Raw genomic sequence first — 25,847 nt, 5'->3', positions numbered from 1 at the left:
GAGGTTTCCTGGCTGGCAGTGTGCAGGATGGTGCTGGCCCGGGGGGGGGGGGGGTTTAACAGAACATCTTCTGTCTCACCTCATATCAGGTCTGGGGCTCTGTTTCTCTCTCAGCTTCCCTTTGTGAGACCAGACAGGATCTCTGGAGATCCTGCAGCCTGGAAAGGGGCCAACGAGTGGGTTTTATTTAAGGAAGGACACGTGGCTACATGGAGAAATTACAACCCAGGAAGAGTGAGGAGCTCTGTGAGGTCGGGTGGCTCGGGTCTTGGGAACATGGTGGGGCCGGGAGGTTTGGGGAAAGGGCATTTGAGGCCTCTCGCTCCTGGTGACAGCATCTGCCAAGGCAGGAGCTCAGTCCAGGGAGGGTGAAGGATGCTCGTGGGGGTGAACAGGGCCAGGCTGCAGTGTAGTGACAGCAACTCCAACCCAAAGGGGACATGGCATCCCAGCACCTCTGGGAGAGCCCCTAAGGCACTTATCTTGCACTCCTCCTCACCTTCCTCCTCCATCTCCTCTCCATGGCCATGCCCAGAGCCTGGCTGCTTCACCAGGCAGAGAAAAAGCAGATTTTTCTCCCCCCCGGGAGGTATTTCCAGGCACTCCAGTTATTGGCAGGGTTTCTACCCTCTAGCAAGCCTGGTACCGAGTTATCTGGGTTTGTAGAGCAAACCAAACCTCTGACAAAGCAATGCTGGATTTCAGAGCAAGATTTTATTGGCAAAAATCTTGTTAGTCCCAGTCAAACGAGCCCCCAGTGAAGACAGGGGAGTCCCGTTGCTTGCAAACTGTCCTGTCCCTCTGGTGTGCAGCCCCCGGGACTGCTGGCATGGCAAGGGTGGTGGGACACCTTCCCCAGTGCCGAGTGTGGCTGAAGCAACAGGCACGGGAGAAAGGGAAACATTTTAGAAGCTGTGGGGGGAACTGAGTCATGAGACCATCAGGGGACTCCTGTAGAAAGCTGTGGGGTTTTGTCTGTCTCTGTGTTTGCCTCTCCCACACCCGGAATGGCTCCTGGGGGCTGTGTTTAGGCATCTTTCCATAAGGGGGACAATTTTGTAAATCAATGAAGAAGGGGAAAATATCCAGCAGTAAATCCCTTCAGCACTGAGGCTGCTTGCATTTTCATTGCAGTGCCAAATGAAAAATGTCCCGTGTCTTTTGTGAAATGATATTTGCATTTCCAACCCAGAAAAGGCAGAGAAGCCCTCTTCCCTTTGCCTAAAACACGGACCAAACTGCAAGGAGAGCTTTGGGCAGGTAAAACACCGTCACAGGGAGCCACAAGAGCCACCAACAGCTGGACAGGCAGAGCCTTTCCCAACAGCCCTCTGCACCACCCTCTGAGGATGCCAGACCCAGAACCTACAAAATCCTTTTTATTGTGTTTCTGGGACCGTAGCCATGGAGTTGCACCACCACCACCACCCTCGAGGAGGTATTTCCCCCCAAACGCTGTCCTCATCATGCTGTGAAGTCTTGGGTGGCCAGGTTGAAGACGTTGCTCTCCATGGATGATTGCCACTTGCCCCAGTTCCTCTTGATCTCAGCCTGGACCTGAACCAACACCGCGGACTGGTGCTGGCACCCAGGGACACCTGCCAGCACCCCTCGACAAGGGATTTGGGGTGCAAGGGGGTGGGGACCCCCATGCATGTCTGCATGCCCCTGTGTGGTTGTGTGCATGCACCCTTGGGGGTAGCTGTGTGCCCTTGTGTGGCTGTGGCGCCCGGGGGACTGGTGTTGGGGGGGACACGACTCACCTCCCCGTTCAGGAAGCAGTACAGCAGAGCCACTAGGAACCCCTGAAAAGGACAGAAAGAGCAAGTTTCACCCAAAGAAAGAGGCTGGACCCCTCTGTGCTCATCTGCTGCCTGCATTTAGCATCCTCCCACACTTCTCGCCCCATCCCATGGGCAGTAGGGCAGCAGTGCAAGTTTGCAAGTTGTTCACTGGACTACAACCCTTGTGCTTTGTCCCTAGTGGTTGAGGGGGGTGTCTGGGACACAGTCCCCTCCCTACAGAGTGCAAAGCCCCAGCAGCACATCCCAGGGGCTCCTGGTGTGATCTTGGGGTGGGATGCGATGGGTACGTGAGGACTCTGCCCACACATCTCCCCCAGTTTGCACCTGGTAGGAGCCGAGGACCAGCTCGAAGTACAGCCGGGCATCCACACCGATGTGCTCAGGGAAGAGTGCGAACACCACGTAGTGTACCCCGAAGAGAGGGATGAGGAGCAGCGTGGACTTCGTCAGCCTCCTGCAGAGAGTGGTGTCATGAGCGGGGGTCTGGGTGCAAGCGATGGTCCTGCTGCCCCATGAGACGAGATTTTCCCAAGAGCTTGGTCTTAACCCAAAACAGGTTTTCCATGAAAGGCAGGTCTTGGAGGCTCCAAGGATGGTCCTTCTCAGTGCAGCTCCAGGGAGGGGTCCCTGCTGCCCTGGGTCCCTCCAGAAACCCGAGTGAGGAGAGCTCCCCTTGCCCGAGTTAGCTCTTACATGTACTGCTGCTTGTAGTTTTTGCTAATGTCTGGGGACCGGATCTTCTGTGCTAACATCCTGGTGACGTTGAGGAAGATGAGGAAGTTCACCTGCCATGGGAAGGCAGGTGTCAGGCTCTGCACAGACCCCTGGTTGTGTCCCCCAGCCCTGGGGTGCTCAGGGGACATACTCACAAATATGGCCAGAAGGATAGGAGCCTTGATCACCCACCAGTACAGACTGGTGTAGTCATCCCAGCACCTACGGGAGAGGAGAAATGGCTCCTGCCACCCACTTGCACCCTTTTAGCCCAGGCCTTGACCTGCCACCCTCCCCAGCCCCCTGCCCCAGTTGCACAGCACCTCTTGCAACGGGGCCCCACTGTAGCATGGGCCCCACCAGAAAACAGAAATAGCATTAAAATAAAGTGCTGCCCCAGTTCTCCCCTCCTGAATCTCCTATGAAACAGGTTCATCCCCTGGGACTTGCATGGGGGACACATGGCCAAGCTGGCCTGGAGAAAGAAGAGAGGTGGCTGCTCTTACCCGTGGTTGTCGTACTGCAGCCTGGTGACCACCCACACGCAGACTGTCAGCATGGGGACACCTGCAAGGACAGGACCCAGGCAGGGATGCAAAGTCACCCTAGGGCTCAGGGGAGCCCCTGCACCTCCCCTCCATCTCTTGCCCCCCAAAACACGTGTCTAGGTCAGGTCTGGGGCCCTGGAGGTGGCAGGAAGGTGACAGTCTTTCCCCCTTCTCCGGGGTTTAAAAGGAGATGGTGCTGACTGATGGTGACGTGTCTGCTTGTGTGTCACCTCCTGGTCACCCTCCTGCCCAGCTGTGTGCTCTTACACCTAACCTGGGCACCTGGGATGGACATTTCCAGCCCTGGATGGGTGTGGGAAGAGGGAAAGATCTGTCTCTGTCCCATCCTGACCACATTCAGGATGGATTGGCAGCAGACGCTGCTGCAAAGGCTCTTTGGTCAGCGGTGGCAAGAATTTTCTCCTTTGAGGGACTTTGCACACATGCCATGAGGGCAAGGATCATGCTGCCAACCAGTGCCAGGGGCTGGCAGGAGCTGATGGGTGCCCCACCAAGCACAAGGCCATGCAGAGAGATGCTGGGGTGGGGGTCAGGCTGAGAGCAGCCACGGGGACCATTGTGCCTGTGGATGTCGGAGCGGGTGATCCCCCAAAGCGGTGCCTACCCCTGGTCTGTGTCAATGGAACCTTGCTGGAGGGAATCACGTGCTGGGGCCCGCACTCACCCCAGCCGATGAGGATGTACCACAAGATGTACCTCCTGTCAGAGGTGAAGGTGAGCAGCAGCAGGGTCTGCAGGTACATGCCTTCCACCAGCAGCCAGTAGAAGTTGGCCAAGACCGAGTACTGGAAGAAGGCGATGGCTACTTTGCAGTTCACCTGGGAGGAAAAGGAAGGGGAAGGCTCAGGAGTGCTGGCTGGCATCAGACCCTGTCTTGGGGGCACGGGGGATGGTCACCTTCCCCATCCATCCATTCGAGGAGACCTGTGATGGCCTTTCATTGCAGCCCCAGGTGTGCTGCACTGGTCCCACATGTCACCTGCAGCATTTTTTGCTGGGCTTGCACGACGTGGGTGGACGACCACCAGCTGTTATTGTAAGTTCTTTAGAAACCCGTGTCTGTGGTGCCCATAGTGTCATATCTGGGCTGCACGCAGAGGTTTCCGAGTCTATTGACACCCCCAAATCTGCGCATCCAGCGGTGTGAGCTCTGTTTGCATGTACGTGGTGCTGCTGGGTTGTGCAGAGGTTTAGCCCTGCTGGGAGACTGTCTGAGAGCAGGGAGAGCTCTGAGGGCAGCACACGTCCTCTGCAGATAGTGCCCATGCAGAAATGTTGTTGTGAACCTCCTGAAGTCCACCCAAGCCAGCCTTTCCTCCCCAGGTTCAGCCTCCCTCTCTCTCTCCTCTTCGCCGTGCTAAATCCACGGCAAATCCACCTAGCCCATCCCCCCGATCAGCATGTGGTGCCCTCTCCTGCACCATGCCCAGGCTGGGACTCCATGACTTACTGTTGACATCGTGCAGTGGTCGATGGACTCGTCTGAGAAGAGGACGGCGTCCTTGATGAACACGGCGGCCCCGCGCAGTATGAAGGAGGTGAAGAAGTGGATGTGGATAGAGTTCCTGGTGCAATGCAGCTTCCTATGGGAGGAAGAGATGCGCTGTGCCCCGGCAGGAGCAGAGAGAGCAGACAGGCAGAGAAGTTTCTCCTTTAGGAGCCGCTTCCCTGGCTAGACCCCAGCCCAAGGGACCATATGTTGGCGGTGGTCAAGGCCAAAGCCCTGGAGAAGGTTTTCCTGCTCTGAAATCATGAAGGACAGGGCTGTGCTGTGCTCGAGGTGGCTGCCCAGGGACAAGGTGTGCTGGGGAACATCCTCCAACCACCTGTGGAGAGTATCATTCTGCAGCACAGTGAGGTCTGCGAAAACAAAGCTTGAAAGGGCAACCTGAGGGTCTCAGGTCTGTGTGTCAGCAGGGAAGGACAACGATGCAGTTCGTCTCATACCTCCCTGGTTGTCCGTGTTGGCAGGGACAGAGCCTGGCTGCTCCGAGGGGAGGAAGCCTGAGAGCAACCATCCTCTGCTGATCATTTCCCTGCCTTCCTCCAGCTGCAGCCCACGGAGCAGCCAGCACTGAGCCTTACCTGAAGCAGAGGAAGATGCCAATGGCCAAGAAGAGGGCTGCCAGGGACGTGGAGTAGCCGCAGGTGTAAAGAACTTTCATGGTGACAAAATAGCTTTTCTGGAAAGGAAAACACCAGTGGAGTGAAGGCAGCATGGGCTGGGAGGTGCTGGTCAGTGATGGGCAGGGAGGTGGCAGGGTGATGGCCCCAGCTCTTTCCCAGGCTGGGCTTGTTCCCAGCCAAGCTCGGATCCCTCCAGGTAGCCCAGCACAAAGAATAAGGGCAACAAGATGTCCCCAAGAGCATCTTCATGTTTCATTGCCCAGTGGCGTGGATCAGCGTGGGGTAGGGTGATTCTAGGGAGGTGCCCATGGCTCCGGGGACCCACTTGCCTTGGCCTCCGTGTTGTTATCGCTGCCGATGGCCTCCAGCTCACAGGCATTGTGGTAGGGAGGGCTGGGGAAGCTCCATCCTGACTCAGTGCAGTTCCTCCGGATCAGCGCTGCAGCAACAATAAGGGACCTCACGAGAGCCACGGGCATCACCTCTGCATCAGCACCCCCAAGGTGTCCAGTCTGGGGATGGTACCCTGTTCTCCAGGATGGAGCCTCAATCCCAGAACCAGCATCCCGGCTGTGACAGCAGCATGGTACCTGAATGGCCTGGCTGCCCCATCCCTCCCATCCAGGTGACATCTCTGCCCTCCGGTGCTGTGCCTGGAGGTGCCAGGGCACCTTAGGGCAGGATGTAACCATGAATCCTCACCGTGGGAGGCAACTAAGGCTAAAAAGGGGCTTTTACATCCTGTGAGGGCTTCATCAAGCCTCTCCTGAGTTGTTTCTATCCTAAAGCAAAACATTTACCAACCCTCCATCGCCTTTTCAATTATGCCCAGCTGAGGATGTGCTCAGATGCCACGGGGGCTGGTTGGGTGCTCTCCTTCACACTCCGCTGCCTCCAAGATGGATGGAGGCAGCAGCTCCCCCAGCAGCGGTGCAGCCCCAGGGGAGTACCTGGTCTTGAAATAATCATGATTTTATGCTGCATTTTTTATCTGCATGGCTTGGAGCACTACTGAGCAGGTCAGGAGCATTAGGCTGGTGTGTGGGTAGGGAAAGGAAGGCACTGACCAGCTGGGGGACTGTCCTGGTGTCACCCAGTTGGAGGATGAGGTCCCCACGTGCAGTACCCACAGGGGATGCTTGGTACTGGGTGATGAAAGGGTTTGGGGACTTTCCTGGTGTGGCAACACTCTACATCTCTGCTTTTGTCCGTCACCTGCTTGGATTGCAATATATGCCAAGCTTTTGGATGGGGCAGGAGCTGTGGGACCAGAGGGGAAGGGCTGGGGTGGCACGAGGATCCCGGGCAGGCAGGGGTGGGTGCAGCTTAGCCCTCAGACCCAGGGGATCCATGGTCTGGGCTGGATTGGGAACACTGCACCTTTGGACTTCTTGAAGATGTGGAGGATGTCAGGGCAGGCGACAGCTCGGGACTGGCCCACGGGCACAGCTGACCAGCAGCTCACTCCATCCCACTCAGTCAGGCAGCCTGGGGAGGGACGGGACGGTTAGTGCCGCCGGGAAGGGACGTGCCAGGGACACACACACAGCCCCCCATCCCCAGACACAGCCCACAGCAGGCACGGCTGCGCGAATGTAACGGGAGAGCAGAGAGCAGCCAGCCCAGCCGTCACCCGATCTACAGGGCCACGCTGTACCCCCTCAGGAATTAGGAGCATCCTGGCTCCAGTTCTGGGAACAACCTCCCCCAGTGCCCAGATCTCCTTTTAGCCCTCGGCAAGACGGGACTTGGTATTTCCTGGGGCTACATCAGACCCAGAGCTCCTGCGGGGACACCATGGGGGAAGAGGGTGCTGGAAGGGCTGGGACTTTCCTGGTGGCATCTAAAATAGTGCAGGTTTGTGCTGGGTGTCTGCACCCAGCAGCCATGGTGGCTGAGCTCTAGGCGTCTCTCCAGCCTAAAGGAGGATGGGAGAAAGCACTGCAAGACTTGCTGGAAAGCAGTTAGCTTAAACATCTTTTGCTTTTTTCTAGCACTAAGTCCATCTTTAAATGACTCTCTAATTGCCTTGGAAATGAGCACGGCCAAGCAGACGTGGGGCCTTGGAGAATCAGTGCTGCACTACACCAAGATGAGACATATACATCACACTTCCAGGACAGCTCTCCTCCTTGCACACGTACGTTATTAACCTTGCAGATATACATTATTAACCTCCAGCCACATCTATTCCCAGCTGGAGAATGTGGACGCAGACAAATCTAATTGGTTTTCTCTGATTTTCAGTAAAGTGGTCTCTATGTATCTGGCCAGGTTTGGAGGGATTTGCAGGACTGTCATTGCCACCTCAGGGTATGTCTTGATTTTTGCTCTGAAGGATAGCTGAACCGAGCACGGCACCTGGGAACATCACTGAGAGCCAGTTGCTTCATTTTTTGGGGTCTGAGCAAAACACCTGGCTGTGGCTGAATGGCAGAGCAGTCCTGCTGTATAAATGCATCTCTTGCTGTATGGACAAGCTCTTCCAGCACGGTGAGAGCTGCAGGACCACCGGACCAGGAGCCAGAGGAGCAGCCCATGCCACAGGGGTTGAGCTGGGATTCACGCAGCTCTGCAGTGCATTCCCAGGGAATAAAGTCACCCCTCCACTTGGATGGGGAGAAAAGGTTTAAGTCCCCTTTCCCACTCTGCTTCCCTCGAAAAACCTCACATTTCTTAGAGCTGCGCAAAACTCGAATAACTCTCCCATGGAGAAGAGGTGATGGAGGCAACTTCTGGGGTGGACAGGGGGAAAAAACCATGATCAAGGGAACTGGCAGTGTGCCTCACTGCCCACCTCGCAGGCAGAAGCTGTGCCTTCAGTGTCCCCACACTGCTGGTCCCCAGGGGCTGCCACTTCCCCACGCTGTCCCCTGTCCCTGGGCTCCCAGCTGGTGTAGTCTGGTAGCCCGAGGTGTTTGGTTGGGATAGACCCAAAGTGACCTGCTTTATTCCCATTTTCCCAGTAGAGGGCTGAAACATCCCTGGGATCGACGTTATCCTCAGGATGTTCTCCTTGATGTGGCCAAAAAAGAGCATTCTGTCCCTCAAAATGCTGTTTGATGGGAAGCTGCTCAGCGTTTCTACTGGTTGATCATACAGAGACCTGCCAGGGCTGCCTCCTTATTTCTTGCTGCCCTAACTGGTATCCGGACTCCTCCAAAAGTGATCATTCCAGCTTCGCCAGCAGGTTATTTCTTCCCACCTATTTCAGAGCAGTAAATGTTGTGAGCACAGGAGCAGACTGAAGCGAACGCACCGCAGCTGTGATCTCTAACCAGTTTTGGGGCCCCACGGCAGGTTCCTCAGCGGGATGCTGAAGCCTGAGGTCCCTGTCCTGTTCCTTTATGCTATATTGCCACCATCCAGGGCATCTGAGCCTTCCCCCCAAGCTGTCACGCTCTCCACGGGATGCTCCCCACGCTGGCACAAGCGAGTAAGGGGGAAGGGATAAATTCAGTTCAGGTGGGCAGCGGAGGCAGCAGTCAGGCAGGAAACCTGAGATTAAATACTGATTTTAATTCTGCATTCATTCTTCTTGGTTGTTTTCCTACAGCGAGATTCCTCCCCCCTGGCTGGCATGATCTAGGCTGCAAAATGGACCTTTTCCAATCAACTCGGCTTTTCTCTGCTGAGCTGGATGATACGTTATATCTCTGCACAGTTACTTAAGCAATTATGCACCTTAACATGCATTTATTGAGATGCTTAATTTTTACATTTGTATTAGATGAAACCCATTGAATGACGCATTTCTTATTCACTAGGTGATAATTTTTACCCAGAATTTGAGCCAAGCTGCTTTTGGATGGAAATTGAAATGCAATTACAAAAAAAATGGACAAAAGCAGCACTTTAAAACTATTTTTCTATTAGTTAATTGGTTTAAAAGTCCTGGATATGTAAAAATTAAGTTGCTCAGAACATGTTTAGCATTAAAACTAACTGAATTAGGAAAGCAAGAAGGCACAAAGTGGTGAAAAGTACCAAGTAAATACACTTGTGCTGATGGCCAGGGCTCTGCATCACCCATGCCCACAGCTCTGCCTGGCCCCAGAGCATCAGTGCAGGGAGGACAGGAGTGGGACAGGGGACACGGACCACACCATCATTGCCCAGTGCCATAAATCCGGGGGGACTCAGCCCCTGCAGTTGTTTGCATCCCTCAGCCCACCCATAGCCCCTGGCTGCAACCTCAGCCCCCCTCTCCCTGCAGCAGCATTTTTCAGGGCTTCCCAGGGATGCTCCTTAGCCTTTGCCTTGGCTCTGCTCTCCATATTCTTGAAAGTACCTGCTTTTCTGAATCCATGTGCACTCTGCAACCCCCCTACCATGGTTCATCCCCCAAAGACACCCTTAGCAAATCCCTCCCCCCCCCCCCCCCCCCCCCCCCCCCCGGGTCCTGAGGGCGATTAACTCCATGCAGGGCAGGCAGCTCACACTCACCCTGCTGCCTGGGGGGTCCAGACGGGGCTGGTGTTTGGCTTTCACTCCTGATAATCTCCAGACATTCAGCTTCTTGCTCTTGGAAATAGAGGACGATGGAGCAGTCGGGGTGTGTTGCCTGCACCTTGGGAGTGGGGAAAGGGCAGACAGTAGGATGCCGAGCATTGAAAGACCCGAGCAGGCAGGGTACCAGCCGATATTCACTATTTCTGCAGCAGTCAGCCACAGGAGACCGTATCTATGTAACCCTGTGCTGGACCCTGACATTTCCTTAGCTTTCTACTGTTTGCCTTGTAAACACCATAAAGAACCACTTCAATTATTTCTAATTCCCTCTGAAAGCATGTCATGCTTAAGGGCACAGCTCCTCCAAGATGCAAGTGCCAAGCAGAGGAGCTGAGCTTAAAGACCGAGGGGCTGACCCCATCAGCAAGGCAGAGGCAAGCACTTTCAAAGCCTGAACAAGGAAACCAAGTAATTAGAGATTTTTAAAAAACACCTATTTGGGCATGTCTAATCCTTCCCTTGATGGCTGGATTTTGCTCACATTCAGGCTGGTGTATTTTAAGTGGAGGCACTGGCAACAGCTGTCAATTCGCCCAGCTCTTTGGGGAGATGCTACGAAACGGGGACGCTGACCTCCTGAAGGTTTTTGGGTTCGCTAGCAGAAGTGCTGAGATACCAAGGAGTACGCCCTGACCCCACAGCTCCCAAAAATGCAAGGGATGTGGTGGCTCAGTGCCCTGGGATGGGGCTGCCTGGGAATCCCCACTTTGGGGGTTTGCCCCCTTGGCTTCCAACTGGAGAGCTGGGAGACTGAGGCTGAACTGAGAGCAGGGATGCCCATGCCCATGCCCATGCCCATGGGGGGATGCGGTGGGGGCTGCAGCATCCAGATACAGGACATGTCAAGGGCAGGGTTTTTGGGCCAAGACATGGGATTGGGTTGGTGATGGGTTTAGGTGTGCGGACAGAGATATCAAAGCTGGAGAAATAAAGGGATGAGGGTGGGCAAAAGGACCCAAGGACTGGAGGGAAGTGTGGGTCATTAAAGCATCACTTGGCTGAGTCTTGTCCTTTCCTGCCCTCCAGCTCCTTTCCTGCTCCTCCAGCCCTGCCTGCTTTCCCTGCTCATTCCCCTTTCCCTCTTTCTTTCTTTTTCTTTCTTTCTTTCTTTCTTTTCTTTCTTTTTCTTTCTTTCTTTCTTTTCTTTCTTTTTCTTTCTTTCTTTCTTTCTTTCTTTCTCTTTTTCTTTCTTTCTTTCTTTCTTTTCTTTCTTTCTCTTTTTTCTTTCTTTTTCTTTCTTTCTCTTTTTTCTTTCTTTCTTTCTTTCTTTCTTTCTTTCTTTCTTTCTTTCTTTCTTTTTTCTTTCTTTTTCTTTCTTTCTTTTTCTATTCCTTCCTTCCTGTCATTCCCCTTCCCCTTCCCCCTTTTTCCTTTCAGATTTCCTTTTTCCCCTTCTTTTCCCTTTCCTTTTCCCCATTCCCTTTCTTTTCATTTTCTTTTCCTCTCCGTTACCCAAACCTTCCATGTTTGCTAAAGAACTTGCAGAGTGAAACAGTGCCAGGAGAAATCCCGAAGGCATCCAGAAGACCGCCAAGCCAGAGCCCACTCCCACCGGAGCCCCCTCCCACCGGAGCCGCCCGCGAGGGACCACCGAGGCAGTGTGATGGTGTGACCAGTTGAGGATGCTTTGCCAACGTGGCTGCCGGGCTCGCTGCACACACTCCGGCAGCACACCATGCCGTGTCCCCCCATTCCAGTGGGGGCTCGGAGCCAGCCACCCCCATGGCTCCGCCTGGGATGGGGAGCACCCCACGTGTGGTCCTTGCCCCCTGCACCCCCCAGCCACCACAACCTCTTGGGTGCTTCCCCAGGTCTCTGGGGCCTGGGCACCTTCGAGGTGTGTGGGATGATGTCAGCAAAGCCGGAGCCAGGACCAGCGTGAGGACAGAGGGGACAGTCCCCGAGGCAGGGCAAAGCCGGGATCCCCCCTCCCCCCCGGAATGGCCTGGAGCATCCCCCAGAGCTGACCCCGCGGGGGCTTTGCCTGCCCTGGCTGCCCGAGCGGTGGTCCCAGCCCTGGGGAGTGCAGGGGGTCCTGGCATTGCTCACCCGCTCGGACAGCACGAGGGATGGGGACAGGGATGGGGAAGTGCCCCGAGCCCTGCCCAGCCCGTCCCCGGGGCTGGCCGGACCCTGCGGTGGCTGTCGCAGGCAGGGGACCACCGCCCCCGCTGCCCACCCTGTCCCCCCGCCCGCGTCCCCGGGGACACTTACCCGGAGCATCGGGAGTGCGAGCAGCAGGACCGGCAGCATGCAGGTGCCGGGGGGCTGCCATGTGCCCCCCATAGCTGGAGCCAGCCCCGTGCTGCCCTGTCCACGGGTGGTCGGGTCAGTCCCCGAGGGGCCAGGGACACCCCAGCTCCCCCTGCATGGCCCTGCGGTGGGGGGGGGGCCGCACCAGGACCCCGGCTCCAAAGGGGTGACCCAGCACCCACCTCCCCTTGACCCCTTCCCAGCCCCGTCCTCCTCCCGGACCCTTTCCTGCAGCGGGTGCTCAGTCCCGTTCGGGTGGTCCTGCCCGGCCGTGACCCCCTCCCCCCGCCTCGCTGTCCCCGCCCGGTGCCAATGGGCTCCGGCTCTGTGCGAGACTGAATGTCTCAGCCCCTGGATCTGGTAATATAGCAGGCTCCACCCCCCGCCCCCCCTTCCCCAAGCTGGGGGCTGGATGTGAGGAGCAACACGGGAGGGGGACGACCCCCCCACCTGGCACTGCCCAGTCTGGCCACCCCCAGCCCCCAGCAACCCCCTAAACCTGCTCTGGGCAGGATCTGGGACCCCTCGGCTGGGCCCAGGGGGATGCCCAGGGGGGCCCGGAGCCCTCTCGCCTGCTCCTTGGATGCTGCTGAGCTGGGAAACTGCTGGCTAAAGGCTGTGGGAGATGGGGATGCCGCCGGGATGGGGTGCAGGGGGCACGCCAAGGGTCATGCTGCTCCCTGGTCAGCTCCAGGTGGCATCTGGGAACTAGAGGAAGGTAGAGAGCTCAAAGGAGATGTTGCGATGCTGGGATTGTGCATCCACACATTTACAAACACATGCCCTGACACGTGTGTGCATGCCTGGACACAGGCATGCACATAGGCTGGGGGCAGTGATGCTCCTTCAAGCCCTGCCTGCACAGGAAGCTCTGCTGGCCCCAGTATGGCAGGCAGTGCTGCCCAACCCCATCTGCATCTGCAACTACATCCCCACCCCCACCCCCATCCCCATCAGCATCCCCATCCCCATCCCAACCTCCATCTCCATCCCCATCCCAATCCCCATCCCCATCCTCATCTCCATTCCCCACCCCATCCCCATCCCCATCTGCATCCCCATAACCCCCCTGCATCTGCATCCCCATCCCCATCTGCATCCCCATAACCCCCCTGCATCTGCATCCCCATCCCCATCTGCATCCCCATAACCCCCCTGCATCTGCATCCCCATCCCCATCCCCATCTGCATCCCCACCACCATCCTCATCCCCACCTGCACCTGCATCCCCATTCCCATCTGCATCCCCATCCCCATCTGCATCCTCATCCCCATCCCCACCTGCATCTGCATCTGCATCTACATCTGCATCCGCATCCCCATCCCCATCCCCATCCCCATCCCCATCCCCATCCCCATCCCCATCCCCATCCCCAGCTGCGTCCTGCCTGCTCTCCTGCCTCTCCTGTCTGCCACACCCCAGACCCTCTCTCCAAAACGCACCCCCCTGCCCAGAAAGGCCCGGGACGGGCACTGGGTGTCTGGCAGGCAGCTCGCAGCTCCGCAAAATAACCTGAACTCTGCCCTGGCCAAGGGTTTTGGTTTTGGCTGAGCTTGTGATTTTGGTGGTTTAGTTCTACCAGGATGCTGGGTGCCGGTACCAAAGCAGAGCAGGGCAGAAGGGGTGCTGGTGGACCCCAGGGAACTGGAGCAGCCCGTGATGGGGACACAACTCCTTGAGCACAAAGCATCCAGCACAGCATCGCTCCCAGCTGTGCCCAGGGATGGGGCTGCCCTCGGAGCCAACTATGGACCCCAGGCCATCACCTGGGGTCTTCTCCATATATATATATAAAAATATATGTAAACACACATAATTATTCCTGCTAGAAAGCCCCAGCCCCTTTAGCAAGGGGAATTTGGGCCTGAATTTCTCCATTTTGATGCTTTCAGTGACAAAGCAGGAGGGGTGAAGGTAGGCGGGGGAAACCCAAGAGTACACAAAGGGCAGCTGTGATAATTTCTTAAGATCAAAGATCCAGCCTTGTGCCCCTGGACCACCCTGGTCCCTCCTCACCGAGACATCTCAGGTGTGGGCAATGGGGAAAGCAGGGACAGAAGATGTCCCCAGGGGCCCTTGCTGAAGGGTAAAGGGCTGGGAGAGGCTGCCTTGCACTTTGTGCTGGGGTGGGAGAAGGGTGAACCATTTCTGTTGCCAGTTTTAGTAATTCTACATCAATATGATTTCCTAACGAGGCAGCAGATCACATTAGCTGCTCCTTCCGTAACTTCTCATGAGATACGAAGCCAATGAATGAACTGCTGCTGTTGCTCTGCCATTCAAAGACCTCAATAAGAATTGCTACCTAAAAAAATACCCCTAAAAAAAAAAGAAAAACTCAGTGAAAGAACTAGGTCCTTAATATTTAAAAACACTTGATTGACATCATTAGGAATGACCAACGCTGCTTTCAGAGGCGCAGACCGGCAAAGGCTGAGCCCCTGGTTATGTTAACACAAAAGGCTGCCGAGACCCGGCCAGACTCATTACCATCTAATAGTTTCCGCTGAAATGCAAACACCCAATCTTAATCATTTAATTTTCCAACAGCATATAAACACACAGTCGGAGGGTGTCTTAGACACTGCTAAAACCAAATAAAACCATACCCGGTGCAAATAACCCTGCGCCCGAGCCAGCTGCATCGCTCTACTGGCAGCTCCGGCTGCTGCTGGTCGAGGTGGGGGACAGAGGAGGGGGGGAATGGGGACAAGGTCTGGTTTTGGGGTGGCGGTGGCCCAGAGCTGCTCAACAAGTCCCAACAAGGCCAGTTTATTTGGTGCCATCTGGTGGCAAATTGACCCCAGCTGGAGGAGCCCAGTTTCGGAGGTGGCCAGTCTGGTCCCACCCGGGTGAGGTTTGCCAAGTGCCGCATCACCGGAGGATGCGCGTTGCTCGTCCCCTCCCCAGCAAAGCACCCTGTGTCACAGGGGGTGTGATGGGGAGCAGTGGGGACCCCTCAGGTGATGCCCAACCACCTCCACCTTCCTGAACTGGTCCTGCCCTTCCTCCAGTGAGGATGAGCTGGGACAGACAATGGTGGCTTGACCCCCTGTCTGTCACCAGGTGACCTGCCCAGCCCTGCTGGCATCAGGGCCACTGCTCTCTTTTGCAATAGCAAGTGGAAAACAAATGAGGTCAAACTGGCCTCACTGCAAATCCTGGCCAGACCAGGACCCTCCAGCCCCTCTGGGCTCCCCACCTGGACCAGCACACCGGTATGCGATGGTGACAGCGATGGGGACGGTGGTGACTGGCTGGAGGGCACAGGATGGGAGGATTTGCCTTGGGCACACCGCTGTGGTGTGGCAGCGCAGGCATGCACGGCCGTGGGTGGTGGGGAACAGTGACCGTGGGGCTCTGTGTCTGTGCCAAAGTCCCGGGGAAGCTCCCCGGAGGCTGCCCTCCAGCCACGGGCACTCCCATTAATCCAGTGCCAGCACTGGGATTGCTGCTGGTGCGCGTCGGTAATTACAAATGACTCAGCTGTTTCCAAAGCAAATGAAGTCATTCGCAGTAATCTTCCTGCAAGTGGCAAACGCTCATTTACCAAGGGCTGGAAATTACTAATCGTGTTGCTTCCATCCCACCTGACAGCAAAGAAGCAGGGTGTCCCCAGCCATCGCCAACCATTTCTGGCTTCATTTCAGGCTGTGGAAGGAAACGGTCTGCACAGGGTGGCTCGGACTACGAGGAGACCACGATGGCTGGATGATGCCTCGGGGGAGATGGGGCTCAAAGCACCAGCACTGTGAGAATTCCTGCAAGGGGAAAGTGGGCATTGTTTTTGTAATTAGCTTTCAAAATTAGATGCTTTCACCCACTCGAGTTCCTGGACCCACAGAGCGTCCCCGAGAGGTGCGTGCTGTGTGTGACAGCGTAATGCAGAGCGCAGGGGACGGTGGCTGCCGAGCTGCCACTCCATATCCAGGGTTTGTCTTCATGTGCAATACAAACTGGTTTTTAGACTGGTTTTTTTATACCCCTTAGGAGCCAGCAGTGATTATGGGGGGATGCATTGCCTCAGCTGTGCTTACTTCATCTTCCACGAGTCTTAGGCAAGGTTGCTGCCTCCTGCCTGTTGTTTCCTCATTTTGGGAATCTCTCTGGCTCAAATTTGTCTTCAGGGCAGCAGGATGGCATAAGGGATGTGCTGTCATCTCACTGCCCTCCCCCTGTCATCAGAAGGCAGCTCGGGGAGTCATTGCTGCTGGGTCATACCAACGCACGGCTCATCCCGGCTTGATGCATCACCATCCCGGTGTTCCCGGTCTGACGGCTGCCGATCACGCCCCGGCTGCTCCTGCTCTGCTGCTTAGCAAACTTGCCAAAGTTTGTTGATGCTAAGCATTCATTGCTTGCACTGAAAGCAGAGACCCGTGCAGTGAGAGCATTGCGTGCCTCCGAGGGGCTGCATCACGTTCCTGCTCCAGATGCCTGGTGCAGCATCACCCCCTGCTCCCAGCTTGTGCTGCGGGTCTGCTTGCACCAACATGGTGCAGGCGTTGGGTTCATGTCCAAGGTAGTGGCAGAGGGTGTCTGTCCCTCCTGGTCCCCAGGGGACTGACCCTGTTTCATGACCGCTGCCTTGGTCGTGACCATGATCCAAAACACAGCTTCTGGTGGAGCCCACCTCTGGCTAACCAGAGGATGGGGACGAGCTCCTGGCCTTTGAGTTTGAATGAGGATAAAAATTTAGGTGAGGGTTTCCAGAACAAGAAGTTCCATAGTTACAGTTAAAAGTGGGGCTGAAGAGCTTCCAAAGTGAGGGTTGCTAGTAAAATTGTCTGCTGAACATCCTCAGGGTGTCTCTTGGCACACATCTCAGCCTGGGGTTTGGTTTGGCAAGGTGGCTCCTACTGGGGACAGTGGGGTCCATCCCCAGCAGAACTTTATAATCTCCCTGTTCCCTCCTGGGCCCTGGTTTTCTGTGATGCAGATGCGGGTGGCTTATCACCATCCACGCCATGACATGGAGCAACTGGTCCTGGGCTGTCACCTCTCCCCAGTGTAGTTGAGTCGGCTGATGAGGGTCCTCACCCCACCTTGGTGAGGTCCTTGGTGAGAAGAGGTGGTATGTCCAGCTGGAGGGTCACTTCTGCCTGCGGGAAGTGTCTCTGGGAAGTGTCCTGGGCACAGCACAGCCACGGCTGCCTTTCTCCGTCCCCATCCCACGTGCCTCAACACTTGCATTTCCCTGTGCCCAGACCGTGTTTGCTGCCCGGCGCTTACGATGCCGCTCAGCATCTGTCCATCACCCGGCAGTCGATCCTCCCTCAACCCACAGGGCCCAGAGGGGTCTGGGCAGGGATTAGGGATCTGCAGCCCTAGTGCAGTGGGGCTGTGCTTTGAAGAAGATGGAGCCGGGCTGGCATGCACAGGTGGGTGCGTGGTACCCGTGTCTCCTGGTTCCTCTCTCTCACTCATGCCCAGACCTTCTCCCTGCCTGACAGACGTGCTGGGGGGCTTAAAAAGGGACATGCCACGGGGACAGGCTGCAGCCAAGCACAGCCCTGCCCATAGCTGAGCCTGTGCCCTGTCCTGCTACGCTGCATGAGATGCATCAAGGCCGTGGGTTGTGCTGGTTTGTGCCTGGTTTGACTCAAGAAAATCTCCCTGGTTTTATGTGCACTCATGCTAAAACACTCCTAAATTCCCTTCCTCTCCTGTCCTCTCCCCTCCCTCTGTTCCTCCATGCAGGAGGGCAGCTAATGACACCCCCAAAGGGGCTGAGGCTGCCATGGGGGGCCTGAGGACATCCAGAGCAGGTCCCCTGCCACCCTTTCTTGTCCTACCACTGGCAGAAGGTTTCCTTGTGCTGCTCAGCCCTTCGCCCAGGCGCTTGAATCCTTCCTACAGATGAGAACAATATTAGCACCAGCAAGACTGATACCAGGGCTCTGTTCAGAGCAAGGCATGCTCTGCCAGAAGCAGGGGGTAATCAGCACAGTAATTAAATGTGCAAATAATGGGAATTTGGGAGTTATAACAAAAGGCAGAGAAATAATCTGGAAGGGCTTGGAGAAATTAAGAACATAGAACAAAATCTAATCAAGCAGAAAATAGCACGAGTGGAGCCAACGGCTGGGGGCTAAGGCAGCTGGCCTCGGAGCACTCCTCCCCTGGCATCTGGGGGTGTCTGCAGTGCCGTTTTGGGGGCAGAAGAGTTTTTGGAGAGGTCTGTTCCTGCTTGGTGAGCAGGTCTGGCTGCAGGCTGGGTTCCTGGGAAAAGTTCCCAGATCTGTGCTATTGGTGGACGGCAGATTTTGGATGTAATATTGATGCAAATAATCACCCAGAAGAGCAGCCTGGGGAAATGCAGCTGATGGAGGTGGAGGAAAGATACTGAGGCTGGTGGGAAGCTGGGCTGTTTAGGGGGAGAAAGTGGTTTTTCACTGCAATGGGCTTGCTGGGGCTTATATATTTTGTGCAGACATAGTGTTCCAAGACGCAGTGTTTCCCTGAGATGAGCTCAGGCACGCAGAGCTTTCTGGCCGGGGGGAGAGAAACAGAAAATGTGAGCTGGTTTTGGTCTGCTGGACACAAATCCGCTTGTGAGCATCCTGGGAGGGGCTCATGGTAGGGGAGAGCAGTAAGGGGGAGCCAGGCGCTGGTGCTCATGCTGAGCCTTGCCTGGTTTTCCATGGGGGAAAGTGGTGGCCAGTCATTGCATCCCTGGGGAAGTGGTCCACGAGGCTGGGAGCCAAGCCCAGGGGGCTCAGCACTGTGCCACGGGCATCCCGGGGGCCAAACCTCAGGTGACACCACCAGCACTGAGCGATGTGCCCAGCCACTGTGCCTTGGTCGTGCACAGGGACATGTTGTCTCTGACAACCGGCAAGGGGACACCCATGGGGTGGAAGGACCTTTTCCCTCCACCAACGGAGACCCCAGGTCTGTGGCGCACAGGCAGGGATGCCTCCATTGGACAGCAGGCACCAGCGAGCCTTGTAGATCCGATCCCAGCCTGACTTCCAAAGCTATCCCAGACTCTCACCCAGACCCATCTCCCTGCACTCCCTGAAGCAGCCCCTTACCGGGTGGGCTCCAACATCCTGGACACCCCCCAGGGGGATCAACTCTGCAGGGACACACTGCAGCTGCCTCCTGTCCCTCCAGGTGCTTTCTCCCAGTGCCTGAAAGGTCCTTTCAATATGTCCCAGTCAAAGAGGCGGTGTGGTGAGGAGCGAGCCGCTCTGATGGAAGAGTGCATCCTCCCAGCCCCCGCCCCATCCTTGTTTTCCCATTTCCCAAGCCGGTGACCTGGCAGCAGGACTGAAGACAACACAAGGCAACAGACTTGAAACTGCAGATCCCATTGCTGCTGGAAGTTCACCTGGGCTCAGCAAGGTGTACTCAGCAAATAACGGCTGTCACAGACCCAGTCACCTCTGGCGTGGGATGTCTTAGAGCCCCACACTGCCAAAGCCCAGGAGAAGGTAGCAGGGAGCTCTCATTGCCTGTTTTCCTTCTTATCCCCCAGCTGAGTGACCTTTGCTCTGTCTGGGCTCAGTATCCCCACATATCTCCCAGAACTGCAGCCCCAGAGACCAGGAAACAGAGGCACTGACAGCATGAGCCATGGGGCAGGAGCGGACCCGTATTCCACTGGCTCTGACAGATGGGACTTGTGGAGACCCACAGGATGCCAGGACCTGGGATCTTAGGAAAGCTCACAATGCCACAAGCTGTGAGATGCTACCAGTGGGGCTGAGCAGCCCCAGCACTGGGACCAGCTCTCCCCTGCAACTGGGACCAGTAGCAGAGCTCAGCTAAGCTTGCATCCTCTAACTCTCCGCTTGTTTCCCTGGGGGAAGGTGGTCCTGAAGGCTCAGAAATACCATCGAGGGGTGGGACGGGACACACACACAAGCCATCCCTGCTCCACAGCCTTTTGCAGGGGGAGGCTTATCCTGGGGATACACCGCAGGGAAAACCAGCCTGGGAACGCTCCAAGGAGCGGTTTGTTTGGCCCCAGCAGCTATAGCAACGAGCCCTGCTGCCGCTCTGCTCGCCCCATCACCCACGCACCTGCCTGAGCCATGGAGGTGGGGGCAGCGAGGGACCCCCATGGGGTCTGGGGGGGACCCCCCAGTAGGGACCTACATCATCCCGCACAGCGTAAGCCCTGGGGAGTGGTTCTGTCTCTGGATTTATGGAATAGTCGGGGCTCATGAGAGTGGGGTGGAGAAAGTGGGGTGGGGTGGGAGGAGAGTGGGGCTGGGGTCGGGGTTTCGAGTGGGCACTGGGGTCTGGGGCAGCAAAGCTGCTCTTTGCAAAATGCTTCCCTGCTCCCTGCAGACCCCGGGGTCCTGGGAGGGTGGCTTCTGCACAGGGACATGTCCCCAGAGGTGGGGACCCGCCAGGGGTACAATTCAGCCAGGCTCACGGGGCTGCCCCCCTGGAAGGATGGGGGTCAGTGCAAGCCACCACCCGACTCCTTGGCTCTCATCCCTGCTCCCCCGGGGCCAGCACTGCTCTCCCCCCTGCCACCAGCTCCTGTCCCCTCTCCTCCCTGGCTGCTGCAGTAACAGGGCACTAAATTAAACAAGAGTGGGAGATTTCTGGGGTTTTCCTTCCCCTCCTGCCTTTCAGCTCCAACCCAAGCGATCTCCCCGTGGAGCCATACCGGTGCCCCAGCAGCCGGTGATGATCCTCCAGCAGCTTCCTGGGACCTGCCTGGCCCCTGTCACTGGACCCCCACGTGTCCGGGGAGGTGCGTGACGGTAGACATCGTAGAGGTCAGCGTTAAAACCAGCTTATCTTCATCCTCTTCTTTTTCCCCAGCCTTTTCAGGATAAGAGGCAGGTGGGGGGGCTGTGCCTACCCTCTGCAGCCTCGCAGGGCTGGCCACACCATGCTTCGATGCCTGCTTTGTCCCATGGGATGTGACTTTCGGTGATTTTACTAACCTTAAAGCCAGCTTTGGCCACAGCAGGATGCTCCCAGGGAATGTTTTTGGGCTGTTTTTATAAATCCACCTCTCTTTGTTCTCCCAAACCCCATTTCACGTGGCTGTGGGGAGCATCACCAGGGAAAGGCAGGGTGATACAGGCAATTTGCCTGTGCTAGGTGGGACCGGAGTGGGACACATGCTAGCCCCAGAGCCTGTGGGAGGTGCAGGCAGCAGCAAAGACCAGCGTCTACAGGGGCTTTGCCCAACCTGGTGCAACCCAGGGTCCATCAGCCTGGACTGGGGGAGTGGACAAGCAGAGACACGGAGGCTTTTGGTCCCTGGGACATGCCAAGGGTGAAGCCGTGCAGTGTTGTGGAGAGGGCGGAAGGCTGAGCCGTCTTTAAAAATACGTGGAGGAAAGGGCATGCTGGAAATTGGTGTGGAAAGAAAATGGAGACCCCAGCCCGGCCCCTCGCAGCCCTGCGGTGGGGGCTAGCTGCCCTTCCAGCAGGATGGGTGGGCTTCATGAGGAGCTGCCAGACCTTTGCATGCTTCCTCCTCCCGGCTCAATGCCTGGCTGCTGGCCCACTGCCTTCTTGCGGCCCCGGCCACCTCCCGGGCTGTGCTGTAATGCTCCTCACTGGGTGCCCTGGGAGCCTGTCCCTGCAGCTATGAAAGCATTTTGGGATCTGGCACATGGGGCACGGGGATGCCCAAACCCTTTTGTACCCAGACTGCAGCTAACAGGGGCTCAGAGGTCTCATGCACAAAGCCAGCAGGATCTCAGAGGCAGCCCCTCCAGCAGGTTTGCAGACATTTTGCAGGGGAATTTCAAGCCTGTGGCAAATGAGGATGTTTTAATGGGGATGCAGAGCCAGATGCTGTGCTTCCTCTGCAGTTGGATTGTCCTCAGCAGCGGCCCCGTGGCTTCGGCATCCAGCCAAGAGGGCTGGGACACTGACCTGTATGTGTACAGCTGCTCTGGGTCCCAGCCCCCCTGTGCAGAGCCAGGCAGGGGCTGGGGAGGCACTGAGCATCCCCAGCCAGCTCCTCTCCTGGACCCCACTCCATAGATGCTGGCTTCTGGGAATGGAGATGGGGTCAGCACCCCCCACAGCCCAGCCGCAGCTCCTTCCTCTTTTGGGGGCTTCCCAGCTCCCCGTGCGTGATGTGGTACAAAGCAGAGCTGACCCTGGCATGCTCCCCGTGCGGTGACACCCCGAGGACACCGGCTCTGCTGCCTGGTGCCAAGGCAGAGGCTTGCCAAGCCGCTGAGTGCTGCCAGGACCAGAGCATTTCTCCTCCGAATGGGTGGAAAGTCTGATGCCTCCAGCACCACTAATCACCTTTTGTGAGCAGCCTTCAGCAAGCCAGACCAGATGTTTAATCACATTTGCAAAGAAGAAAAGGCTGAAATATAGCTATTTTAAAGCTTTATCCAAGCAAAATAATTTTTAAATGCCACATGGGCCTTCCAAATTGGGGTGGGGGAAGTCTGGCTTAGCTCCCACTGCTTGGGCACAGGGACAAACCTTGGTGCCACCCCATCCCAGGCACTCATCCCATGGCTGTGTTTCGTGTGCCCTTGCTCTGATCTCTCTCTGACGCAGAGCCCCTTACCCTGGCAGATTTAATCGAGTTGATGATGATTCAAAACTCCCAAATGCACCAGGTGGTGATGAACAACCTGGCTGTATCGGCATTGACGTCCTTCGGGTTCGGGCCATCCCCAGCTGCTGCCCAGGTAAGGGTCAGGGATGCTGGATCGGCAAAGGGACCATAGGACCAAAGAGGTGGGCAAAGGGACCTTTCCAGGGCTGCTCATGAGCACGGGATGACCCTGTCTCACTTATGCAGAAACTGGGTGGTCTCAGCCCAGCTCAGTCCAGGCTCTGCAGCCCCTTGGAGCTCTTTGTGCTGGTTCAACCCCCAGCTCTGCCAGCACAGGTCGCATCCAGGCTGCTCGGAGGTGGTTTAGCCCAGCTGGGAAGCGCCAGGACCCTCCGTGCGTGTGCGGCGCAGGCAGGGTGCAGCGCTGGGCTGCGGCAGCCGAGCAGCGAGGCTGAGCACTATTAGGCAGGATGGCTCTGCAAGGGCTTTCATTTCAAAGTCCATCTTGAACCAAAATAACATTCAACTTTTCATCTCCACGGGGGGGAAAAATGCCGCTTTCTCAGCGGGGGCAAGAGCTGGGCTGCGGGCAGCTGCCTCGCTCACTGCCAGCTGGCAGCTCCAGGCAAGCATCCTCCCAGGCTGCCCACCCAGCGCCCACCAGTTCACCGTGCTGGCCAAGACTGGACCCTGCCTGCTGTGTCTCAGCGTCTGGATCAAACAGGCTCTTCCCAGCAGCGTTCTGAGGTCCCATCTGTGGGGCTGCCACCTCCTTGCGTCCCCCACGGCCGTGTTCCCACGCTGTCTGACCGTGGGGCTTTGTGTGGGGTCGAGGCCACACAGCTGGACCCTGGGAGAGCTGCGCGGTGCCAGCGGCATCGCAGCCAAGCACAGCTCCGTGGGAGCTCCCTCCCTGGTGCTTTGGGGAGCAGTGCCCCAGGGAGACAGCTGCTGAAAGGCACCCGGCACAGCTCTGCCTTTTGTTCCTCCCTGCAGGAGATGGTGGTGCCATTGCAGACCGGAGAGGAAGAGGAGACTGTGGTTTTCCACCATCACTACATCCCCTGCCCTGGTCCCGCTCCCATCCAGGCATGGCCGGTCCTGATGCAGGATCAGAGGCCGGTGGCCCTGCGGTACCTGGGCACAGGCTCATTAGCTGAGGATGGGGAGCCGTGAGTAACAACCTCTGTGCCACCTGGAGCAGGGCTGCGTGCGTGTCCCTGTGGTCCCTGGTGTAATGCTAGGGCCAGCACTGACTCCTGTCTTTGCTCCTCTCCAGCCGCGCAGTGCCCCCTCCTCCACCCCCCAGTGCCACGGGGACTGTGGGACCCAGTGTCCTACCAGCATCAGGTAAGGACACGTTCTCCCCATGTCCCTCAGCGAGGGATGTCTTGCCCTCAAGCATAGAATCGTTTAGGTTGAAAAAGACCTTTAAGATCATCAAGTCCAGCCATTAACCCAGCGTTGACAAGTCCATCGCTAAACCACGTCCCTCAGCACCGCATCGATGCATTTTTTAAGCATGCGTCAACCAGGCAGCCCCCAGTCAAAGGCTGAGCCCTCCCAGATCCCTTTATCCATCAGATCCCAGGGGTGGCCCTTGCACATCCTCCAGCTCTCCCTTTCTCCCTGCAGAGTACTACAACATGCTGGAGGAGAGGCTGTGAGCTCCGTGCTTCCCAAGATGGTTTCTCCTCCACGTCCCAGCCTTTGACCCCAGAAGATCCTGCAGGTGCTGAGCACGGGTGCTCCGTGATACCTATAGTTTCAAGGTGGCTCATGAGGAAGAAGACAATGTGCTGAGCAAAATGATTTTGCTCGGCATGTTGGCTTCCTCCCCATGAGCCACCCCCAGGCAGGGGGTGTCACAAAGCCCGTCACCAAACCCCAGGTAACAGCGTGACCCCAAACAGGGACAGGCTTTATCTCCATGCTGCAGAGGGCTTATCCCCAGCAGGTTAGTGGTGACATCCCAGTCCCAGCTGGACAACGTATCTCTGCCAAGCACCGTGAGGACTCTGGGGCAGGGCTGAGCTGTGTCCCTGTGGCTGGGGAGGGCCAGGTGGTCCTGGTCTTCATTAGTCTCTTCAGATCTCAATGCAGCACGTCGCCTGTAATTAATTTGCTTTGTTAAGAAAGTGCCCTGCTGTCATTAATTAAGCATCTGTAATTACCCAGAATGCTGGCTTTGTGCCTAAACACAGGGCTGCCTCCAAGCTGGGAGGGTGAGGGGTGGGTGAGACTCTTGCACCTGGTGGGAGGGTATATCAGTGCCTGATGTGGGTGCTGGTGCAGTATGGGGAGCTGCTGGTGGTTGCTGGGAAGCAGAGGGGAATGCTCCTGGTGAGCACAGTCATCGGATGGCTGGATCTGGCCTGTAGCTTGCTCCTGGTGGGGATGCAGTCGGGGAAGCATGGAGTTCCTCAGCGTTTGGCATCCCCTCTGCTCTTCAGAAAGAAGGGGGAAGTGGGAGCAGATGTGTTTTGGGTGCTGGAAGCTTTCCTCTGTGTCAGCTACCTCCCCAGCCCCACTGAGGGGTGATGGCTCTGCTCTGACCCTGGTTGGTTTACAGGCCAGTTGTCAGGAGGCTTCGCCTTAAGAGCAGAGGTCCTAGCAGGAGACTTTGGGGCTGGTGGGTCATCTGGAGCGCAGAGCACGTGGAAAGATGGTGCCCAGGCACTTGCACTTTAAATTCCCTCCTTCTGCTCCCCCTGGGCACAAGGACTGCCCTGCCTCCCCTCTGGGGTCCCAGTGGAAAGGAGGGTTTATCCTCCCGGAGCCCAGGACTGAGCTGTGCTCTGGCACAGGTAGATCTTCCTCTGCAGCAAACCTCAGCCTGGCTCCTGCTGCTGGAGAAGCTCCCAAATGTGGAGCAGAAGAGCCGTGTTGGGCTGCGTCGTGAAGGCATGTCCGCAGCTGGGAGCAGCCCAGCAGGCTATGGGACTGGCTGGCCAGAAGGGATGGAGATGATCCAAAAGCACAGCTTCGTCTGATGGGCACCAGGCTGGTGCACGAAGGTTTCCACATCCATATAGACAGAAAGGGAAGAAAGAGAGGAGTCACCTGGTGATGGGGTGGACAGGAAGGGTGAGCTCAAGATATGGCCCAATCTTAGGATGAATATGAGAATAATGAGAGCAATGGGAGGGTGAGGCAACGGGGATTGCAACACCCATGGTGGAAGTAACCCCTGGAGCCCTCTGTGGGTCACAGTGACTGGACTGTGGCACCCACCAGCTGGCAGCATGGAAAGCATCGTACAGCTGGGAGCCTGAAGGCATCCGTGTGCACCCATGTCAGCGGGGACGGGGTGGGTGTGGGTGGGAAAAGCAGCCATGGGCATGGAGGGGAACGGAGCA

At 56.8% G+C, this 25,847-nt stretch overlaps 2 protein-coding genes across 3 annotated transcripts; one reads left to right on the top strand and one right to left on the bottom strand.

Moving 5' to 3' along the window:
• Nucleotides 1–695: 695 nt before the first annotated feature.
• On the bottom strand, nt 696–12,308 carry LOC121098913 (vasoactive intestinal polypeptide receptor 1-like). Its single transcript, XM_040617419.1, has 13 exons — nt 11,942–12,308; nt 9,662–9,785; nt 6,596–6,703; nt 5,545–5,654; nt 5,174–5,271; nt 4,539–4,671; nt 3,753–3,906; nt 3,026–3,086; nt 2,675–2,741; nt 2,499–2,590; nt 2,130–2,259; nt 1,764–1,805; nt 696–1,557 (listed from the first exon to the last, which is right to left on the bottom strand). The coding sequence occupies exons 1-13, from the start codon at nt 12,011–12,013 to the stop codon at nt 1,465–1,467; spliced, it is 1,284 nt and encodes a 427-aa protein (XP_040473353.1). The 5' UTR covers nt 12,014–12,308; the 3' UTR covers nt 696–1,464.
• A 10,000-nt stretch (nt 12,309–22,308) lies between these two features.
• On the top strand, nt 22,309–25,510 carry PRR29 (proline rich 29). Of its 2 annotated transcripts, XM_040617572.1 has the most exons (4): nt 22,309–22,621; nt 23,485–23,660; nt 23,768–23,838; nt 24,124–25,510. In XM_040617572.1, the coding sequence occupies exons 1-4, from the start codon at nt 22,520–22,522 to the stop codon at nt 24,153–24,155; spliced, it is 381 nt and encodes a 126-aa protein (XP_040473506.1). In that variant the 5' UTR covers nt 22,309–22,519; the 3' UTR covers nt 24,156–25,510. The 2 variants fall into 2 exon arrangements, with proteins under 2 accessions (XP_040473506.1, XP_040473505.1); XM_040617571.1 differs by having other exon boundaries at nt 23,768–25,510.
• The last annotated feature ends 337 nt before the right edge of the window (nt 25,511–25,847 follow it).

Source organism: Falco naumanni, chromosome 18, assembly GCF_017639655.2.
Source record: "Falco naumanni isolate bFalNau1 chromosome 18, bFalNau1.pat, whole genome shotgun sequence".
Lineage (NCBI taxonomy): Eukaryota > Metazoa > Chordata > Aves > Falconiformes > Falconidae > Falco > Falco naumanni.
This window is presented reverse-complemented; position numbering and strand designations above follow the sequence as displayed.

Coding starts and splice junctions, on each gene's coding strand:
- LOC121098913 (XM_040617419.1), bottom strand. CDS start 12,013: ATGGGGGGCACATGGCAGCCCCCCGGCACCTGCATGCTGCCGGTCCTG. Junction 2,742..3,025: donor CTGCAGTACGACAACCACGG/GTAAGAGCAGCC, acceptor CCTCTCCCGTAG/GTGCTGGGATGACTACACCA. Junction 2,260..2,498: donor AACTACAAGCAGCAGTACAT/GTAAGAGCTAAC, acceptor CACTCTCTGCAG/GAGGCTGACGAAGTCCACGC.
- PRR29 (XM_040617571.1), top strand. CDS start 22,520: ATGATGATTCAAAACTCCCAAATGCACCAGGTGGTGATGAACAACCTG. Junction 22,622..23,484: donor CATCCCCAGCTGCTGCCCAG/GTAAGGGTCAGG, acceptor TCCTCCCTGCAG/GAGATGGTGGTGCCATTGCA. Junction 23,661..23,767: donor TTAGCTGAGGATGGGGAGCC/GTGAGTAACAAC, acceptor GCTCCTCTCCAG/CCGCGCAGTGCCCCCTCCTC.